At 35.4% G+C, this 21,963-nt stretch overlaps 1 protein-coding gene across 9 annotated transcripts in view; it reads left to right on the top strand.

Moving 5' to 3' along the window:
* The window catches only part of LOC110449220 (Kv channel-interacting protein 4-like), a 500,831-nt gene that overhangs the window by 176,938 nt on the left and 301,930 nt on the right, over positions 1-21,963 (top strand). For 2 of the 9 annotated variants that reach the window (XM_021495930.1, XM_021495929.1), the window contains exon 1: positions 8,692-9,529. The exons of 6 other annotated variants lie outside the window; for them this stretch is intronic. In XM_021495930.1, coding sequence (XP_021351605.1) covers positions 9,358-9,529 — 172 coding nt within the window. In that variant the 5' untranslated portion in view covers positions 8,692-9,357. Of the gene's footprint in view, positions 1-8,689; positions 9,530-21,963 lie in introns of those variants that run through there. One more of the 9 variants, XM_021495924.1, reaches the window with a different exon arrangement.

Genomic DNA, 21,963 nt, shown 5'->3' with positions numbered 1-21,963 from the left:
TAGCAAGACCAAATTATTTCTTTGACAATACTGTACTACGAGCCGTTATATTCAAATTTGGAATGTAGGCAAATCACTCATGCACGCGCTAGACATCCGTATTTCAAGAAACACAAGATAAACTCAAGAAATATATATAGGTATGTTAACGTAAACTAGGTAGTTAGAGACGTTTATTTGGAATGACGTAACATTTGAAAATCAAAGAATGAAACCATAACTTATATTACGACATTTCGAAAGATGTTTCCTTTGTCAAGCCAATTGTGTAAATGCCCGGTGTTTTGAATCACTATCACTGCACATCAGTGGTACTAGGTCAAAACACCGCAATATAAGTTCTCTATTACTGTTTATGTTCAAACTGATGAAACTTATTCCGAAGGTAAGTGGCGTGTTTTTCAATTAAAGATATTTTAATGGGTTTTTTTTATTTTCATCATGCTTTGACCTATTATTCTTTGAAAATGTCAATTGATTTTTTTTTCTTATCTTTTCATAAAAATCATACATATAAATGTTAGCATCTTATATTAATGTTAAACACACGTGTCAATTTTGACTGAGATTGTTCGAAATGTTTTCCATTCGGGACCTTTTTGAAGAAAGTTATGACAATACATTAAATAACCTTCATCTTATAATTCACCATTTCGTCGCCATATTAAGATTTTCGTTATATCAAATTCAAATACAGATGTAATGATTTGATATTTTTTTATGAAATGTTTTTACTTTATTGTATTATATTACGTGGCCATTATTTGTATAAACGAGTTAACTACAAGAATAATAGATATATGTGTTGAATAATTACATAATTATAATAGGTCAGTCCCATTGACTGTGCTAATGTTCCGGAGCTCATCTTTTGAAATCATTACATTAGCCTTTGTAGTAGCCATATAGAACATACAACGCTTCAGGCTTGAGGCATATTGGAGGGTAATTTCTCCCCTGAGAATACGTCAGACTCACAAATGAACAGACTAGTTTGTCAGCTGTGTTCCATCACGGTCATGGTAGCTCACAGAGGGACATGTCATTGATTTTGTTACATTTAATCCTGAATGTCATGATATTCCGTATAGTGACATCCATGAATAGACCACATTACATATTACATTATGCAGAATCCATACCAAAAAAATAAAAATAAAATAGTCCATTGATAACCGTTGTGTTGCATTATAGTCTTTTTAGTAGACTTCTATCATTACTCAGAGTGCAGTCTGTTAATCATTGCACCATTGTCTTTTTTTGTAGATACCTCATCGCCACACAGATAGACAATGTTGTGTGTATTGCAAGTAATAACAATAAAAATCATTTATTGTATTCGTGTTTGATGTTTATTTATTATGATTTTGTTTTTTAATTCTGAAAAATCACTAACTTAAATTCTAAAAAAGGTTTCATTCGTTCACAGTCAGAACTTGTTTCAATAATATAAAGCATACCTAACAAACGGCATCAGGCTGCCTTCTATAGGTCATATCATAACTTTATAAACGTTCCGAGTGTATTGACATTCGTAATTAAATATATGTATATTGGTTTTATCTATATGTTAATTGTATGCAATTAGGTTAACATGGACGCTAGTTTGAATTATCCCAACGGAAGGACATATGCTATCTTACTCGTTGTATGAAACTTCGGACCAAAGTACAATGAAGTTCCATTCAATAAGAGCTGCCAAATATTTGCTGAAAACTTTATATACATGTATTGATTGCATATTTATCAATTAGAAAAAACGCACCAATGTTTACACTCTGGAAATTCTGAAGTGTGACATGATAATTAACGTGTTAACATTGGTAGTAGTAGGAGCACTCACATGTATTGTGCATATCACCAGCAGTGGTCTTCTCCCAGGATCTTTGTGTTAAGACAGCTAAATTATGTAACACATCAGGCAATCGGTCTTGTTTGAACAGTAAACACGTATATAGCTGGGAAACGTTTATACATGTACATACTCATGTATGTGATTTTGATCTTACAGAAGACGCGTATCACTCCAATCGCCCAAGCCCAATTGCGTCTTCATGGTTCTTTCCATAGGTCTACATAATTGGTATTGGCCATTTCATGAATACGTTGCTTTCCGATAATTACATTCATGATATTGTTTTGTTACGGATTAAAGTCCGATTGTTTGGAGGTCATTGCGTCTAGTTACTGATAATACGGTCTTAAATAGATTTGTACGACACTGTAGATATGTGAGACATGAAAGAAACATACAGCTAGGACAATGTTAGCCAAACATACAAATACATGAATGCATGTTCCTCTTAGTTAGATACCTTCGTCCCTTTCATTAGTTGTAGTTTATTGTACGGAAACGAAGCGTGACAGACAGACAGACAGACAGAATATCCCCCGTTTTTGTGTCAACAACTATTGTTAACCGAGTTCCTTCAACCTTTGTCACAGGGTTAAATGCTTAAGGACTCGGCCAATTTTGATGACCACTTTCATTTGACCCCATTTGGTGGAATTATGGTCCCTTGAATAATGAAAAAACGTCATTATCTGCCGTGCTTCGTTCCCGTCCAATAACTACAACAAATTTTAACCAATTTTCTTCAAACTTTGTCACAGGGTTAAATGCCTTAACGGCTCAGTCAAGTTTGATGACCACTTTCAGCATACTTGATTTGGCGGAGTTATGTCCCTTGAATAACGAAAAACGTCATTATCTGCCGTTTCTGTTCATTAACAAATATTATCCAAAATCCTTCAAACTTGATAACAATGTTTGTGTTCCTCTGCCTTTCCACCCATCTCGGGCACTCTTTGGTTTTCGTGTGATAATTGGTGTAGATATTGTTCAGATATTTCAACCAAATTCCGTATGCACATCCGACTCAGTTTTTACAGATAATCAATGAGGTATAGGGCTTTTTTTCTTCAAGTTTCAAGCTATACATTTTGTCTCAACAGCACGATACTCACATGTTTAAACCTAACCTCAATCAAGTTAACCGACAATATGTCCTGCAAGCGGGGGATATAAATTCCACGAATTTGCTTGTTCAATATTGATTAAGAGGCGTTTAGTAACTTACCTGCTTAGTTCTTAATAACATATTTTGTAATTTCTTTTTAATGTAAATCTACATGTAAAGTAATGTGATTCTTGCCTTTGCCTTTTTGTTGTGCTATAATTTTATATAACTGTATTACGTTTTTCTGTCATACATTGTATGTAACAAAACAATCTACTTTAATGGGTTCCTGTATGTAAAGCGCCATTTTTAAGTCGACAGTTTTAATGTGGCAATTCCTAATTTGGTATACAGTAGTAATTTACCCACAGAAAATGTTGATATCGAATGTTTTCTGCAGATCAATCTGAACTATCATTATTCTCAAATGCGTGATTAACATAACACTGTTCTAGATGTACAGCTGGTGCATGTCTTTTACTACTTGCTAGTGTCGTCTTTTGTATGTTTATTGGGCTGAAAGTTGCAAGAAAATCTTTTTAACAGATATTTTACCGTTATTCAACCCAATCAAAATAATGTATGTAGTTAGGTTTTTTTCGCAATCTATTCCTCATTTGTGAGAAACATGATCTCAAATGACAGATCCTAATTCTCCGGTTGGTTCAATGATTGATTACATGTAGCTTGACGCATCGTTTGCTCAAATTTCAAAATCAATATTTCTGACAAGTATATTGAAAAAAGTTACATTATTTTTGGTTTTGATTTCAGCATTTTATTTCTTTAATAATGGCTTTATCATCTTCCGTTAAAAAAATGCTAGAGGAAACAAGCCATGAAGCTAACCAGGATTTTAACAACGATGGCTTTGTTTGGTTGTGAAATTGTGTTAGTAATTGTCTATAAGAAAAACGTGTTTGGTATCTCCTCCATAACACTATGACGTATAATGGAGCAGATGACCATTACACGGTGATGATACGTCTGGTAGAGTGTTATATGCGTAGTGACGTGACTGGATCTTTGATCAGATTTTCATTGCGTTTATTTAACACCATGCATACCTGTATCTGTTTCCGGCTCCGTTTAAGCGACGTTGTGATGTCTGTTTTTGTTACCATATCGCCTCAGTTCCTTTCAATGCTTAATCATGTACATTTAAAGTTTAGCTACATAATGATTGATATGTCATTATAATACAATGTCAGAAAGGGTCCTACCAAATCTACATATACAGTATATATTCATTTATTTCCTTTCTGCAATTGACGAACGCACCGGGATATTTACCGTGCTAACATTTAACTATTAACATTTCATTCTTGTCTCCGTGCAATGAGACTACTGTAAATATTTTTCTTCATAATTATTGTATTACTTTTTATAAATACTATGGGTAAATATTTGGTGAAAGAAAAGCATATTTCTATATCGCATGAAACTGTTATGGATTTAATATTTCTAATTTGAACAAATAGAAACAATGTAGAAAATTCAAATGTCAACTGTGTCGCGGAGTAGAGATCAATATCGTTTAAGTATTTGAAATGCAGGTACAACAAATGTATATATAAACTCCCAACGGAAATAAATAAAACTAGTCCTTTGGATTAATGATGCGTTGTAGAACAGTTCAGGCGGCAACCTACTAAGGACAGCTCTGAATAGGCCTGTGCTATCTTCCTTGCTTTGAGAGATGTAATGCTAATTCAATGCGTGTGTAACAGATATATTAACCACTGTGTTGCCGTGATACGGTCATAATGGATTAGAGAGTATCACATCAAGTCGGACGTCAGCTCAGGTAATTCAGTAATATTTACACGTGTTTCCATTAATAGACAGAAATATAAGTAATTAAAGAGGAATTGATCACAGAAACGATCAAATGTCGATTCAATGTGAATAAACAATATGCTTTGTGTATTGTCATGCAAAGAGGAACTGGCTTCGAATTAAGTATGTGTTAAGAAGAATTGTCTAAAGTGACATCATCACCACTTATACCGATTAGCAAACTTTAAAGCTGCAGATAATGTCCAGGAAACTCGTTTTTAATTCAACAAACATTTCTGTTTTTGCTAGCCGAGACAAACTGAAGTAGTAATAACAAATGTAGGATTGGATTATAGGTAAGCATTGTCAATGCAAATCCATATCAGGTCTTGTACTGTATTGTAGACGTAAACTCGTTGTGATGCAATGGGATAAGCGGCTTTGGCAATAAATGATTAGAGTTTTTCTGGAGTTCGTCGTAATTTGTAAGGTTGATTATACATGTACAAGCACCAGACCAGACCCGATAGTGATATTGTGGATAGTGATGACGCTTGCTATATATGGGTAATACTGTTTACACATAAAACATCCGTAAATCCACGTAAAGTCATAAAGGTATTCCGAAACGTCACATAACTTGGGCGATTTACACAGCAGACAATATTTTTGTTTGGGCAAAATACTTGAAACCAGATTTAATCTTTACATTAATCTTAACTCAGTACGTGATTAACATTGCAAAAACTACAATGTTATTGTGAAAACAGACTAACGCTCAAAGAATAATTCAGTCGACACTTGTAGATATTAATCAAAAAATATTTATGAAACAAACCAATGAAAACGTTTCCGCGTAATTAGCAAATATGTACCTCAATTTGCATATAGAATGCAACTGGCGACAGAAAACACAGCTAGAAGAAAAGAGAGCATACATGGTAGTCTGTATCTTTCAGTTGTCGATACTATGGTGGCAAATGATGAAAATAAGAATAACTCGAGGTTCGAATATACCGCTTTATCGCAACCTAGTTCGTAGGTCGTCTCAAAGCGGTTCACAAATTAAAACCCGTGGTTAAGGGGCCTTTGAAACCAGCCACCATCTTTCTCAACTCCATGGGGAGCATACAGCCGGTGCTGCCATTTCGGCGCTCACAGCTAGCATTCAACAATACTATTTCTTCCCAACCACGTACTCATTTACAGCTAAGTAGACTCAAACAAGCGGAATAAAGTATCGTGCTCAAAGAAACAACACAGTGCCATGCCGTGCCGTGCCGTGACTCGAACCCGCAACCCTTCAGTCACGAGCCCGGCTTCCTACCACTAGACTACCGTGCCTCCGTAAAGAACGGTTAAAAGTTAACTTGATCTCAAAAGGATGCCGAAACAGAACGGGAGGAACACAAATGAAAAAATTAATAAAAATAAGAATGAATCTCAAAATTAGAAGAATACTGGTCAATTACAAATTAGGAATGAGTAAAGTTGGTATTTTATGAAGCTTGTCGAAAAGGTGTGGTTATCAAGATTACGGTAAACCTGGCGGAATAAGAGAATCACCTGAAGAGCCTACCAGTTTTCCTCATAGGATATAGGTAACATATAGTTGATTACACCTATTACATTTGGTAATAGATGCGGCATGCAGACATGTATTGCATTGCATCATATACAGTTATACACATATAACACTTCGTTTTTCAAAATGTGATCGTACAATGAAAAGATTATATATTGAATACAAAGAATGTTTGAACTTACTGAATAATTTGTGTTATTATGGTGCATGGTACATATATGTAACTTATGCAGATCATTTAAAACAAAGATCTGGAATGATTCTTGATTCAGAATTCACATCAATGCGGTAACTGTATGATGTATTTATATCGGGTCCATATATTAGTATACATTGTAACAACCTAGTGACGGGGGAGCATTATCAGAACAGTATGTGGCCGTTTCACGGATAATTGAGGTGTCATTTAACTCAGGGCCGCACACGGAAGCGCCTTATTTCTATATATTAATCAACATTAGGTAAAGTGCTTTCTATAGGCTTCATTGTTTGCTCTATAATTATAACGTGTAATACGGTCATACATAAGAGGCTATTGATCAAAGTAGAAATGGTGAGTCTGGTACAAGCGAGCACGGTTGTTCGTACTATTAAGTTCCCGTACAAACAGGCAGTATTGATACCTGGTAGATTGTGAAGTTGAACAAATACTGTTCAGAGTGAATGGTCGCCATTAACTGTTCACAGCTTCTCTCGTGTTTCGATCCGCATGGTGCCCTTTCCCATAGGAAACCTGGATGAGTCTCGTTATCGACATGACCTAAACCAGTCAATTACAGGAAGATGAATGCTCATCATCATGTTGTTTCATTCGATTTTTAACAGTAACTGTTCACGAGGACTGTAAAAACAGAAAGCTACTGTTACAGTGAACACTGTATCTATGGTATACACGTGTGGAAAGCAACGATTCCAATGCTACTCTAGGAATGAGAGTATATCTAAGTAATACCTTTTGACTGTAACAATACATGCGAACTAGGATAAACAATACCCGGTAAATGCAAGTAATAAAATATATCTATATTAGAATAAAGAAATAACTTTGTTTAATTTTTATCTCTCCATGAGTCATTTGCTTACTGATTTTTCCAATAAAAATATACTATATATTCCGCACATAAAATGCATCGTCCTGTTTTAAAGTGTTGCGACTGTTGTGAAATGACATTGACAAACTCTCGCTGTCAATATATGTGCTTAACAATGAAAAGTGCGTTGAACTGAATTGAAGGAGATACTGACACACGGTTTTGTTTTCTCTTGGGGGCTGAGATACGGAGGGGGAATGTGGACTGGGGAGGTTAAACAGGAGGTCTGGAACACATGCGAAGTCGGTCACAGAGTGTGAACATTTTAAAATCTTCAAATAGATTTAGAACATTTTTTTTTGTCATAAAATACAGACGGCTTTGCAGTATTTCGATTTTATTTGAATACAGGAACCAAGAGACGAAAAAGATGTTCTCGTTATCAATTTAGAATTACGCAATAGTTATACATTATAAACGGTGCTGCAAATAACTGTCGGTATTAAGTGGTATATGTACGAGGACCTGCAGCTGTCACACGGATAGTTCAGAAGTGTACACTTATCAGATTGTATTGTAATTGACTCACGTGCATTTAATTGAAAGAAATCGATATTACGTCATAGTGTGCGATCTGGAACCCCGCATCGGAGACCATATCAGTCGTGGGGAACAGACAAATGACTCTGAAATAAAACTCGGAGCCAACACCATAACTCTTATTACCTGATTGCACCACGTTTAAAGCAAATGATAAGTTTTTGATCGGTATATATTTTCAGCTCAACTGATCACAGTGTATTCATTAACCTGCAAAACCCCAGCTATAAGCTGAAATAGAGCTTCCTCTGATACCGGATTCAGTTGATAACAATGTAACTGTATGGTCATGGTATATGTATGAAATTGTTATTGATCTTAACAAATTACCATGCTTGTGTAATTTTGCTGGTTAGAATTAATTATTGAAGGGGTAGAAGGTTACTGCTGGAATGTATTGGTAGTCTAGAGTATTGTTTCAGTGACTATCGAGATCAATACTCGTATACAAAGGTGTGTCATTGTTTGTTGGTCCACGTTCTTGATGTGATCATAACAATGCATTTCCCTATATAGGACGCCTGCTTTTCATCAGCCATACTATTTATGGCTAATTTCGGAATGTGTACCAACTGATAAAAGAGTCATAACCAAACCACCGAGGTTGGTGGCAATTTTCGGAATGTGTTCCAACTGATAAAAAAATCGTAACGTATGTATGCTAACAAATCTTTAAGGTTGATGGTAAATTTCGAAATGTGTTCTACCTGGTGAAAAAGTCGTTGTGCACAAGAGTACCTGAAGCGTCTCGCTCTACATGTAGTACACCTATGGGTCCAGGTTGAGGATGGTCTGCGGTAGTGAGCGCTACAGAAACATCGCTAAATACTAATAAAAATCTTCAGGGCTTCTGTGCATTTATTAGATGAAATAATCACCCCGACAGTAAGCCATGACTGTGTGTACACGTGCTTCCAATATCGGAGAGGAGAGGCTAGCATCGTGACGGAGTACTTTTGGGTGTTAAACAACACTGCAATTTTGGCCTTGGATTGGTTTCCATTTTTCTCACAGTCCCTGTTTGTCCTCGTAGGGTGCTTAGTGGAACGGTGTATTTCTATAACTCAACCTCAGGGCACCGTCCTTGCAGCACCGTCGTGTTATGCTACCACACGTTTTAACCGCCAACATTTAATGTCATTATTCATCATCTTTGGAAGTGGATCTTTTTACCATGGGGATGTACTATAGATGAAGATCACACATACATTTCCATTATATATTGGTAATGTGTCAAGAAAATACTACAAATATTTCCATGATGGAGTTTTTTTCTCAGTGCATGAAAGTGCGATTTTTGATATGATGTGGCGGGTGCCTTGTGTACATTGGTTGTGAAAACAAGTCGATTGTGCTATATTAGCAAGAAGGAATTTATACCGTTTTGTGTACAACTGCAGTCATGAATACGGCTGTCACCGGATTAGTTAATACCGACGCCAAGGAAAATTCCGTGGGGTCGGGATACCATGCAGCAACAATCACCACCAATATACCTATAGTTAACTCTATCCTTAAGAAGTGTAACTGTTTCGTAGTACGTTGGTTTGTTCTTCAGTTCTTTGCAACGAAAGGTATGTAATTATTCGTTTGCCTTTTTATTAATTAAAGTTAACACCTAGAGTCACTGCCACAGAACCTGTTATTAGTTTACTGTCAGACAGATCAAGCATAAACACATTGGAATTCACTTAAATAATGCAGAAAGTTTCTCGTCAATACTAAAATAAATCCTAAACGTCAAAATGTCACTTTTCTATCAATGAAAGATGATTTTACTCTCGAGCACTGCTTCGTAAATAATGGTCAGCATCAGAACGCAATACTTTCGGTTAGATCATTCGGTTGCATTTTGTCAAGCTCATGCGTGCGTTTGTATTTGACATTAGCTGTTTTTCGAGATCTGCGCATGCTCATTGCATGTCAACAGCGACTGGTGTCAGACGACAAATACATACTAAATATGCAATGCTTGACATTTGTGTCTGAAGCGTTGTGACATTGGATACCTAGAGGGATATGTACATATTTTGGCAAATTCATGTGGCATACAAGGCGGTTTGACACGTACATGTTTGGAAACGTTTTATTGTGACGTTCGGAGGATGTAAACAATGATATCCTGACGAGCCATAATACACACAAGTACTTAGATATTGTTTTATACAGTAATGTAAATATTTCAGATTAACAGGGTTAGTATGCACATTCGATGACCAAAATGTTCAAAACTACATGTTTTGCCGACTGCAATTACGATATAAACATTAATGTAACCAAATGCAACGCTGTATATGGTACACATGTTATGTTTTCCTACAAATTCAAATATTTATTTAACTTTGCATCAATTGAATAAAAAGAAGGAACAACGTTATGGAGGCAGACATTTTCTTGCAAATGAAATCGGATGCAATATTAAGGAATAACTTTTAATTCATATTATCAAATGGACTTCGTATGTTGAAAATGAAATTTCAACAATTTTATGAGAGAGGTCATAGGAGGCCGATATATATCACATAATGAAACATTAATTATATAAATATTGATAAGAAAAAGTGCGAACGTGTGTATTTCTTAGTGTTGAATATTCCTAATGTAGCTAAGTTCGTTGCCTCATGCAATATAGATATGTGTAATATCTAATTTATTTACCATATGGGATTGGACTAGGACGATTGCTTATTGAGTCATGGCTTTACCGCCACACACGTGTAAATGGTAAACTAATAACTGGATATAGTGGCAATACATTATGTCTTATACAAACAACGTTTGTACGCCAGTACGATATTTACAGGACGTGTTATTGTTACCCGTGCTTGATACGTCTTACCGTTGATAGGTGTGTTGATATCAAACTATGAGAGCAATATTATGTAGAGGGCTGATGTTCTCTAGAGTCGGATCTAGGAGCTTCCTGCTTCAATATGACCCACTCATGTTAATCTGTATATAACACCACTGATGTAATTGTGGAGATACACGGTGAAAATAACAGTATGCTGTATAACATTATAACGGTACCAACCCTCTTCTTGATTATGAAAAACAAGATACTGATATAATTATTATAAACTTATCTTTACCAGAACTCGAACTATGTTGATATACTACTCTAGGCATTTACTTGAGACAAGGAGTATTTGTTCTGACTCTCTGGGCCGACATTATATGATATTTGCAGTAACTAAATCATATTATACCCTAACATTGAAATGCAATCACTAGCTTCTCTGCTTGGCTGTTGAATACACTTGCATATTTTCCAACATTTTAAAACCCATAAAGCACATTTTTAAAGTTGCAAAAAGCGGCAAAGTGGTTTGCAAATAATAACACGCATTTACAAATCGATGCCATATATGTTAGCCACAGTAAAGGTGCATGCTATTTAATAATCAAATAGGTTGAATCTTTATATATCTGCAGTGGAAATACATTCACTTCCTACGCTAATTAACCAGAGTAGACGGTAGATCGCTTTGTTGATTTTGGAACAGATATACAGCCTCAATAACTGTGTAGTGCCTCGAATATATAGTACTACCATTTATACCTCATCCGATGTGGCGTAATGACAATGTGTGTTTTCCTGCACAAGCCTTATGCTTTCATCAACATGTCACTAATAACTTTAATACGTTTTCATTCCGCTCTGATTTTTTTTTATCTGCCACATCGTACACATCGCCAACCAAACTATATACAAACGCTTTAATGCTCATTTTCAATCAATTAAAGGCATTTATATATGCCACGACAAACCAGAAGGCGAGTGACATCTGGTCTACTCTATTGGCTAACATTGCAATAAAAGTGCACAGATCGACATGGAATACTTCAAAAGGGATTGACATTAGTGTCATTATTCAGCAAATAACAGCAGCCAAGCTCTCCATGATGTGTATCCAGGACGCCCTCCTGTTGGCTGCAGGAATATCAGACACTCTATATTGATATTACGATTTTTTTTTCAATCACCATTATTCTGTGTTCGGTTCTGATATTTTCCGGACCACCAATATACATTGTGAACTTTAAAGAATCATGGAAAAAATACGAATTGTTCATAAACCTGTCACATAAAAAACGCCGACACCTCTGCATTATCTGTTTGACTTTCTCGTCTACCTTACCTTTACAAGGTATTGTTACTTTATTCTATATACAATTGTATAGCAAATATACTAGTAGTACGGGACAATCAAGCTAACAAATCTTTTGAAAAATGAACACAGTTGTTGCAATATCCTATATGTATTTTATAATGGTAGAGGTACACAAAGCCAGACATAGCATAGTTGTATATCACGAGTATTATCCCGTATATTTAATAAGAGAAATAACGCTCGGGACCTTATACAGGTGCTCACAGAGAGGTTAAGTATTATTAGAAAGTGTTGGTGATACTGTTATTGCCTGTTCTATTCTACTGTTGCCTCGATAGCAGCCTTCAGTGCTTCGATGTAAACTATGAAATTCACTATCAGATACTATTTTTATTAAAAGAAAGAAGTAGTAAAACAAGATCGGCGATGTTCATTTTTCCCTTGCGTTCCAAAGGCGAAATCCGTCGTGAATAAAACGACATTAAACCAGTAACATGGTACACGTCCTGATAGCAATACAAATAGCTTGTATATCGTTCTAGCCAGATGGCTATTTTGCAAGCCATAACGTATGATTATTGTTTCTTCCTAGACACCGTTATTAAATTGATTTTAACGAATGTCTGATCAAGAAACATATATTCCTACCTTTGCTATCCAAAATAAATTATGCCGTACTTTAACATAATAATGATAGTTTCTACCTAAAGTAATCTATTCCTTATGAATACATATTAAACATGTTGAGATAGTTCACGAACTCAGTCGACTAAAATGTAACCTACCTCTACACATATACATTTGTAGCATGTCTATAGATAATTCATAGGGATCAATACTACACCGTATACGTCGTTCTCGTCTGACTGGCGTTTTTGTTTGTCAGAGTACAACACGTCAATGGTCACAGCTGAATGATTCTAGCTAATGACAAGGCTGTAAAAAACTATCAAAAGTAAAGCGTACGGTATCTATTATTGGTTATGCATGGAGGCGTATTTTGCTGAATAGTCATCAGCGATTCGTTAAGGCGTTGGGCTTTTAATAATGGTAATAACGCAACATGTGAAATTGATATACAGATGCTGTAGCTTAATGAATAAAATTGCTGGAAGGCATATAAAAGGATTATTAAAATTTATTTTAAAATTTACAAGTGTATAATATACGTTTTTGATGTATTTTGTAGCCAACAATTAATTATAACACCAAAGCTTATCACATCCTATTTGTTTGTGAAAAGTATTTCACGATATTATTTATCCAAACGTTTTTCACAATTTTGCCTATTGGTCAATTTTTATAATATATGTATTAAAAACCTGATATGTATAACGCCATCAATAACACAATGTTCAAATAATGACGTTTGAACTGCACGGTTTTCGACGATGCCTTGATGTTTCATCACTCCTGATGCATTTCGTAAACAGATTAAAGTGTTTGCTAAACCTTTTTTATTTTTCAAATATCAGTATCATAACATGAACATCTTCGTTGGTTGATATACATTTCACTGTATTCATACACTTTGACCGGACAATGCAATCCCATAATGCATTGCGCCATCATTATAATTGTAGCTTCTTCTGTAATGTTATGCTATCACAACCTGCGTTTTCCCTTGGCGAGATACTGTTCCTGTATCAAGCGGTGTTCGAAGGTCATTTTTAAAAAACAAGAAGATATATGTATAAACTCAATTGAAATGAATATTTCTTTAGTTGTTAATTTTTATGGAACGGCTATGCGTGAGAGGAACATTAGCTAAGGATCGTTTGGCCTTTTCGTTTGAATACCGAAAAATTAGCAAATCTGTACATACGATAGAATATTCATACATATTGAATGTTGTTGGCTTTTACAGACCTATTCTGACGCCTGTTTTCATTTCAGCTTAAATGATTAAATTCCAATTTCCATGTACTTGCATACATACGAAAAGCGTCAGTGAAACAATGTTGAAAAAATGTTTAACGATATACAAAAATCGCAAAATCTAGCATTATTGAATGGAATAAATATTCAATATCTTATAAAATGAGGTGTACAATATAAAATAATTGTGTAAATTCAAAGACAGTTAAACATACAAAGGGAAGATTAACAATGTGCTACTGTATTTATATTGTATTGACGGTATATGTTTAACAATTATAATAAAAGAGAGGTTAAGTGTTCCGTAGTAAGTGTCTAATTTTCTCAAGGGGCCCCTTGTTACTACTGATTTAAGTTACCCTACCAAACGAACGAACGTACTTTATGACTGTTTGATGTCTCCGCGGCTCGACCATGACACTTTTATAGCATTGTAGATAATTCGTTTGCCTCGTACAGTTTTCAAAGTACACACTTGTTCTTTCTTATGCAGCTGGGCTCGGTTCTACATCAAGCCCGATAATTGTCGAACTTAAAGAAAAAATACAAAATACTTTTCGATAAAAACTGTTCATTGCTCGATATCTGTTCCCTTTAAGCTACGACAATAATAATGCATTCTCCTATTCGATAGTAGTCATTGTCTGTCCCTTTAGATTACATGAACTGTGATAGGTTAGCATTATATGTATATGAACCGTATCAATGTGCCATTCATTTAATTGACATTATGCACTTTTCGTCATGATCAAAAAGAAGCCAGGAAACGCATTCCGTTACCTTTGAGTGGCAGCCTCTTATATTCTTACATATCCTGTACTATACTTAGGAAGCTGGCACTTCGTTGATATCTCATGTACACAATTGCGTAGCTCGGGGCTCGAATTGATGTATATTGACACTCAACCTTAGGTCAGCAGAGTTTACACTTATACATGTTTCGTTATCGTCATGTTCCATTACCCTCATCTTATATGTACATGTACAATTATTTGTTGCATAATGCTCTCAGATTATCTGTGGTAGTACGTTGAACATGATGAACTTAAATTCAAAAGAAAATTAAGGATACCATATCTTCATACATAAATACGGCTGTCATAGACAGGAATCCTGAATTGCAAGGGAAGCCACAACACCAGTAGACATCGCTGCTCTTTGGAATTATCTATGTTGTAAAGACGCGAAACCACAACCAATACTACACAGTGAAGCATCTAAACTTTACATTAACAGTACATCCTTGTTATTGATAAGTACGGTAGAAGTTAAAGTAGTGCTATACCATACGATTTACCTTAATCTCTGTACTTAAAATTGGCAACGTTCGTTTACCGTGCGCTATAATAAAGTATTGTTAGAAGGTGATTAAACGCATCACCACTTTCAACATCTGGCATGTGTACAAGGCGTCGTCCCTAAGGTATGCAAGCTAATGCGATCGTTTATAATTACAAAAATGTCAGAGGTGGTTTCCTTTTGTGGTAGCTCAAACGATTGTCTTGGTCGCTCTCAGTACCCTTGAGACCGTTTTTCTAAGTCGTTTTTCAAATCGATTGGTAGTTATTAGAGCTAGTCTGTGGGGAAATTTGATAGAGATAATACTTGATCCCACAAACCGTACAAAACCTCCTCAGCACAGTACAGCGTCATTTGTGTATATGTCATATGCATATATCAGCACTACATTTGTTCTCTCCAATTATGAAAAATGCAGAGTCGTGTTGAGTGCATGCTATTGATGGCTAACAGGCCTAGTGATGCAGAATCGCATGCAGTGGCATTTAATAACATATAATATATAACTGTGGTTTCATGTCAGAAATATGTTTATTGTCGTTTCATATAGCAAACGTCCACGCTATGCAGATCTGAGTTATTTGCACTGAATATTATATACGTATTATATCAAACCAGATCCTGACAACTAATTAACCATATTATTCTATCCATTAATATTTTTCTCGTTTTTTGTTCCCACTATATTCACATATACATAAAAATGTTCATATAGTCCGGTTAGCTGTTGAATACAGTTGCACTACGCATCCGTAACATTAATAAACATTTTGACAAAGTAACTGAAAAATATTAAATGAACATTATGATATGAATGAAAATCAAATATCATATTTTGATTCGGTGGGCAGTTAGTATGTTAAAACATGGTTATACCTGTAGTCGAATAACTAGGCCAATGTCCATGATGCATAAAGTTAGTCTGAACATCAAGTTAATGAAAAGTTAGCTCTCCCGGAATTCGAAGATATAGGCTTGAGAGGTGTTAAGTCCCAATCACCTAAACCAGGTCTGAGGAAAGTAATCTCAGAGTATACTTGTCAGCGAGGACAAATGAACTGAAATAGACTATCTGTACGTTAGATCGATTTAATCAAACATACACCAACTGATTGGTTAGCGATTTTAGAACGTAAATTCGTTAATAAAGTATATTATCGAACACTAAATTACTTTTCACTGTTTGCGCTTGAGACAGTATCTCTGCAAAATGCAATTGTCTGAGAAATATTCCAGAGAAAGGTGTTTTAGGGTTCGATTCTCTCGCGAATAAATATGGACGAAACTTTTTTTTTTCATTTATATCAAACCATATTGTCATGTTTAACACACATCACAATTCGTCAGTGAAGCTCTAAATTTGAAAAAAAAAAAATAATAACTTAAAAACATATACCTAAATGTCAACGATCATGATAACAATCAACTAAAAATACTTCATTAGAGCTCAATTGATATAATGGTCGTTATTCCGAACATTTCTTTAGGAAGATGGGTATACATATGTAAAATGGTCACAGATGATAGCATGTATATGTCTTATATCGTGGAAGACCCACATGTCTTCTTCTTGTCATGACGGAGGGTATATGTTTGATTATGTTTGAAGGGTTCATTATGTTTTCCTATTTCGTTTGGTGTCCCCTCCGTTAATTGCAATATGTTGTTTACTTTTGTGATATACATTTTTGCTCTGTGGTACATCTGACAAACTAACTAGTCGTCTGCAGAGGGTCCAGAACACTGCAGCACGGCTAGTTACTAGTACTCGAAAGAGAGAGCACATCACCCCTGCGCTTTATTCGTTGCACTGGTAACCTGTACGATACAGGTCGCAGTACAAAAGTCTGGTATACACATACAAGGCACTGAATGGAACAGCTCCCCAGTACCTACAGGAGCTTGTTACGCTGTATCAGCCGTCAAGATCACTGCGGTCGGAGTCAGAATCTTTGTTGTGTGTCCCAAAATCTCGTACTGTGACCTACGGAAACAGATGCTTTGGGAGGGTTTCGGCTATTTTGTGGAAGAGCTTACCATCTGCTATTAGGAAGTCAAATACCCTGGCCAAATCCAAGAGGGACATAAAAACTCACCTTTTCACGTCTGCATTTTAGAATCTTTGCAAAGACGTCATGTAAATACCACCCTTTTATTTGTTCAATTATGTGCATATTGCTTGTTAAATGTATGAAAGTGATTGCAAGCCTTTGTTGTTTGTTTTCACAATTATAACCATTACTATTATCCATATGTTGTAAAGCGCCTTAGAGTAATTTTACAAATTATATAGGGCGCTATATAAATGTTGTATATTATTGATATTATTATTACAAATATCATGGACGATCTTTTTTCATTATGCTAAGTAGTGCACTTTGAAGACGTGACATTACGTGGATTTGACCTAACTAAACATGGCGGTTATCGTCGGTGAAACAAAATACGCATACCGTTCAGGAACACCTGGTCTCATTGTCCTAGTACATTTTGTACTTGGAAAGGACCTCCACGTTAATCGTTCCTTTGCTCATTTTTATCCTTGCTTTACTAGTTTTTAGTTCAAATTAGGGTTTTGCTGACACTTAGGTATTCTCTGACTGTTTTCTTGTCTTTTGAGTTGATAATTGGTCGGTTGATATATTTGTACACGTATGTTTTTTTGTATTTTTTTTTTTAATAATTCCGACAAGTACAGATTTGGAGTTATGTTATAAAAGTATTATAATTTTGGGGGTTTTGAATAAAACAATTGAATGCATTCCTGTACCATATTGGTAAATGATCGGTTCGTTCGTAGGTCAAATGGTAGATTTTGTCTTGCATATCGTACGTTTGTGTATTTCTCTGTGGTATTACATACTATTTGGGGATATCAACTAGAAGGACTTTTACATTTGTTGCCGTGAATGTCAAGATATTTTGGCAAACTATAGTCAATACAAATGGTTTCAGAGAGTAAGTATTGTAATATCTGATTTAAAAACACACGTATAAATCCCTCACCCAACCCAAGGGATTACTGTAAGTAAAATCTACAAAATCATGATGTCTACTCTGAGGGCTAAATCCCTCCCCTGTACGTACATATTTTGTTACAAACATTTCATGAGAAACATTTCATTGTTGGCTCATTGAAAGATTCATACAATGTCTGAGCTGCTTGCCAAACCAAGGGTTTTACAGGTACTAAAACTGCCGTATGATCTGTTCACGTCGTACATAGACCCCAACGGCATACAGATGACAATAGTATTTGCTCAAGAATTGGATGTAATAATGTGAATATTTATGAATTATGGATTTTTTCCGTAATTTTTGCATTTGTTCATTTCAGCAGTTATATGAGTTAATATGAAAAGACAACGCCTTAAAAGTACGTAGCTTTTATAGATTTCTGATATTTACTGATTCAGAATACTGCTTTCAGAATGCAATAAGATAAACTTTATTTAAAGTCAACAAGTCGAGGAATAACAATAAAGCACAAGCTCTTATGAGATTAACGACATAATAATAGGGGAGACCGAGCAAGTTCGGCCCTTGTTTTGAATGAAGTCCGTTCTAGGAAGTATGACAGCACGTCCGTTTTTGAACATTATTTATCTTTTCCTGTCGTAAGATCGGATGGCCGAACGAGCTTTGTCATGGGGTAAGTTGGGACAGGCATTCGGGTAAGTTCGGCCCCAATTGGAATCAGCTTAATTATGACGTCATAAAGTATGCAACATCAGATTTTACCGCCAATTTTACGACGTTTTATGTGTTTTAAAACTACATGGGCCGACCTTGCCACGGTATTATTGGCCGAACCTGTTCAGGCCCAAATTGATATTTCTATAAATTCTTATCGAACAGCCATATGGTAGTAATTGAATGGCTTGGCTTTTATGTATTATCATTTGAAGCTGTCAGTGTGTCACACGTTTGACTGTTAAAAGGTAGCAATTCCGTTTCAAAAAGTTCGCATAACTAGAAGCGAGATCGTGATTTTCTTTCTACTCTCTCAAAAGTAAAACGCCATTTTTTCGTTCAATGCCCAGCCAACTAAACTGCTAAGATACTTAAAGATGTAAATATTAACTCAAAACAAAAATATCAGGGGTGGCCGAACTTGCCCCGGTTTACCCGAGATTTTTGTATCATTGATGATTGGTAAAAATGTATTCACAATATATTTTTAACATCAATAACGCCATTTTTCTTCCAGTCAAATCTAAAGTAGATATTTGTTCTTGTTCGTAACGTATATGATGGGTCGTGTGGTCCAGTGGACAGTGCGCTCGTCTTTACCAAGATGGCCGGATTTAATCCTCTGCGTGCTTCCGTCAGGACACAAAAAGAATGATTGAGATAAGTTTGGGAAAAAACTGTTTGGTAATTGCTATAGAAAAAGTGCATATTACATATTTGACAATTAGTCTAAGTAAATATACAGAGATGTTAGTTAAAAACTAAAATTTTAAAAACGAAACATTGTGATTCTTTAATGTAACTGAGAGATCGTCGTTATATCGATATGTAGTCTCAATTATTGTTCCATCCTAAAACACCGTATTGAATATCAAACTTTGTAATTGTCACCAAGGTAATGATGTCAAATAGAATGTAACAGTTTCTGTCTGTAACTAGTTATAAATCAGCACGCGTTGTGAAAAGTAATACGTTGGTCTATAACCAGACTTTCAAAAATGTTAAATTGTTCGTTCATATTCTCAACAAATGGAAATCAAAAGCTGATGATGAAAACATAAATGTACACGTTGACCTATTGGTTTAATGTCGGCTCTTTTTGAAGATATCTCCCGGTAGAAATATTAACAGAACCTGGTTGATGACAAAAAGGATCTCCGGAAAATCTCCCCATTTTTACTTTTTGTGCCAGTGACAAAAACTGAAATAAAAAAACCTTGAAGCGCCGACTAAGAGATAAATCCAACGGACATCATAATTTTCCGGTTATTTTTAAAATTTACGGAAATAACCGATGAAGGCAGATGGATTATGATGTGTTTGTGAGGTCATAGTATGATAATCCTCCGAACGAAGTTTCATGCCTGTTAGTATCAGACTTTATGTGATAGACTTTTTGATTCAGAATGTATATTAGTTTTTATCTCAATACACAAGTAATAAAACATGAAGATCGTTTTCACTATATGAAGATGTTCATGTAATGGTTGAAACACAGTTGTCTTTGCTTCAAGGATACAATTCATGTTTCCCGACTGGACGTCTACTTCCGGACGAAAAAACATAAAGGCAAAATGTAGCAAGGGGAAGCAACTTGGTTCGGCGTCCGAGAGCTACGCTCTTATTATATATAAGTATAGAGGGTCTGCAAACGTGTTTATATGTGGAATTATATTAAATTGATGCACATTTTTGTATCTGCGAATTTTATTTCCAATACCAGTTACACTATCGGTTTCATTTATCAAATTATTCATATATTCCATTTGAGTAGGAGGTCTCTGTAATCATAATTCCTTTTGGTTTATATATGTGTTTCTTCTGTAAAGCCTTTTATTTGAACATGATACTTTAGACAACACTTACTAAGACCATGTATATGTAGATTACTTGAAGATTATTCTATATAAATTCATATATGTATTTTTTGGGAAGTTGTTCAAAATGTACGTCAATTTCTTAGAAGTACTATTTCTATTGTTGAAGAGCAATAATGATTAAGAGTTGCTTGACCATTCCAATATAGACCACATAAAATAATGCTCTAAATGTATAGATATATTAAATAATAATGGAGGAATCTAGTAATACTAGATACTTGTATTAACAAGCAATATTTCAACATCAACTGGTAGTTGATCGTTGCATATGTACTTATTTCATATAACTTGTCGCCAGCGTCTCAGGCGTCGTTAGATCACACGCGCGCGCTGCATACACATAGCACGTGCATCCTGTTACATGTACAAACGACCACGGTGGTACACGGATGAGAAATGGGATAGCTTAAGCCAATTAGCAGAGGGGTCGTCAGTGTCAGGGTATTTCATGTAGTACGCTTCAATCTATCATAGACATGTGTTAAACGGAGTAACCGTGCATTCCGGAACACACGTGTTTCCACGTATCTCCATGTGTTACCGACCTTGGATAGACATATCACTTTTTGTAAGGTTGGACACGTTAGACCATGTGGTACATGTTACAGAACGTGCAATGGACTACCCTCACCATTTTAGTTCTGCATTAATATACCAATAATCATATATACAGCAGTCCCTTACAATACCAATCGATTTACACTGTTTAATACAGTTGTATGTATTACCATGCCGACAGCTAGGAATGCTAAAACACAGGTTAAAGGCTATTGGGGACTTTCATGGGATTTGGTTACGGTTTTTTTTCAGTTTTCTTAGTTTCTATTGATGTTTTTGTGTCATAATTAAATTCCAAACTTGAGCCTTTGTGTCGATACTCTGAATTTTTATTTATTCATTTTTTGTTTAAGTATTTATATGATTCCATTTAGTCTGAAGCTTGGACCATATCTGAAGCAGACAATAATAAAAACTTCGAAATAAAGGACATGGGAAACTGATCTGACTGTTATTTCAAAAATATTAAGTTGGACTTTGCCAATGGGCACGTTAAAATGGTTCAAAGATGTAAGTTAGTTCAGCCTAATCGGTGGATATACTCCTTCAACAAGGACATGCTGTTAAAAACACAAGTTTGTAATT

Source organism: Mizuhopecten yessoensis, unplaced genomic scaffold, assembly GCF_002113885.1.
Source record: "Mizuhopecten yessoensis strain PY_sf001 unplaced genomic scaffold, ASM211388v2 scaffold4535, whole genome shotgun sequence".
NCBI classification, from domain to species: domain Eukaryota; kingdom Metazoa; phylum Mollusca; class Bivalvia; order Pectinida; family Pectinidae; genus Mizuhopecten; species Mizuhopecten yessoensis.
Note: the sequence above shows the minus strand (reverse complement) of the source record. Positions and strands in the feature narration are given on the sequence as shown.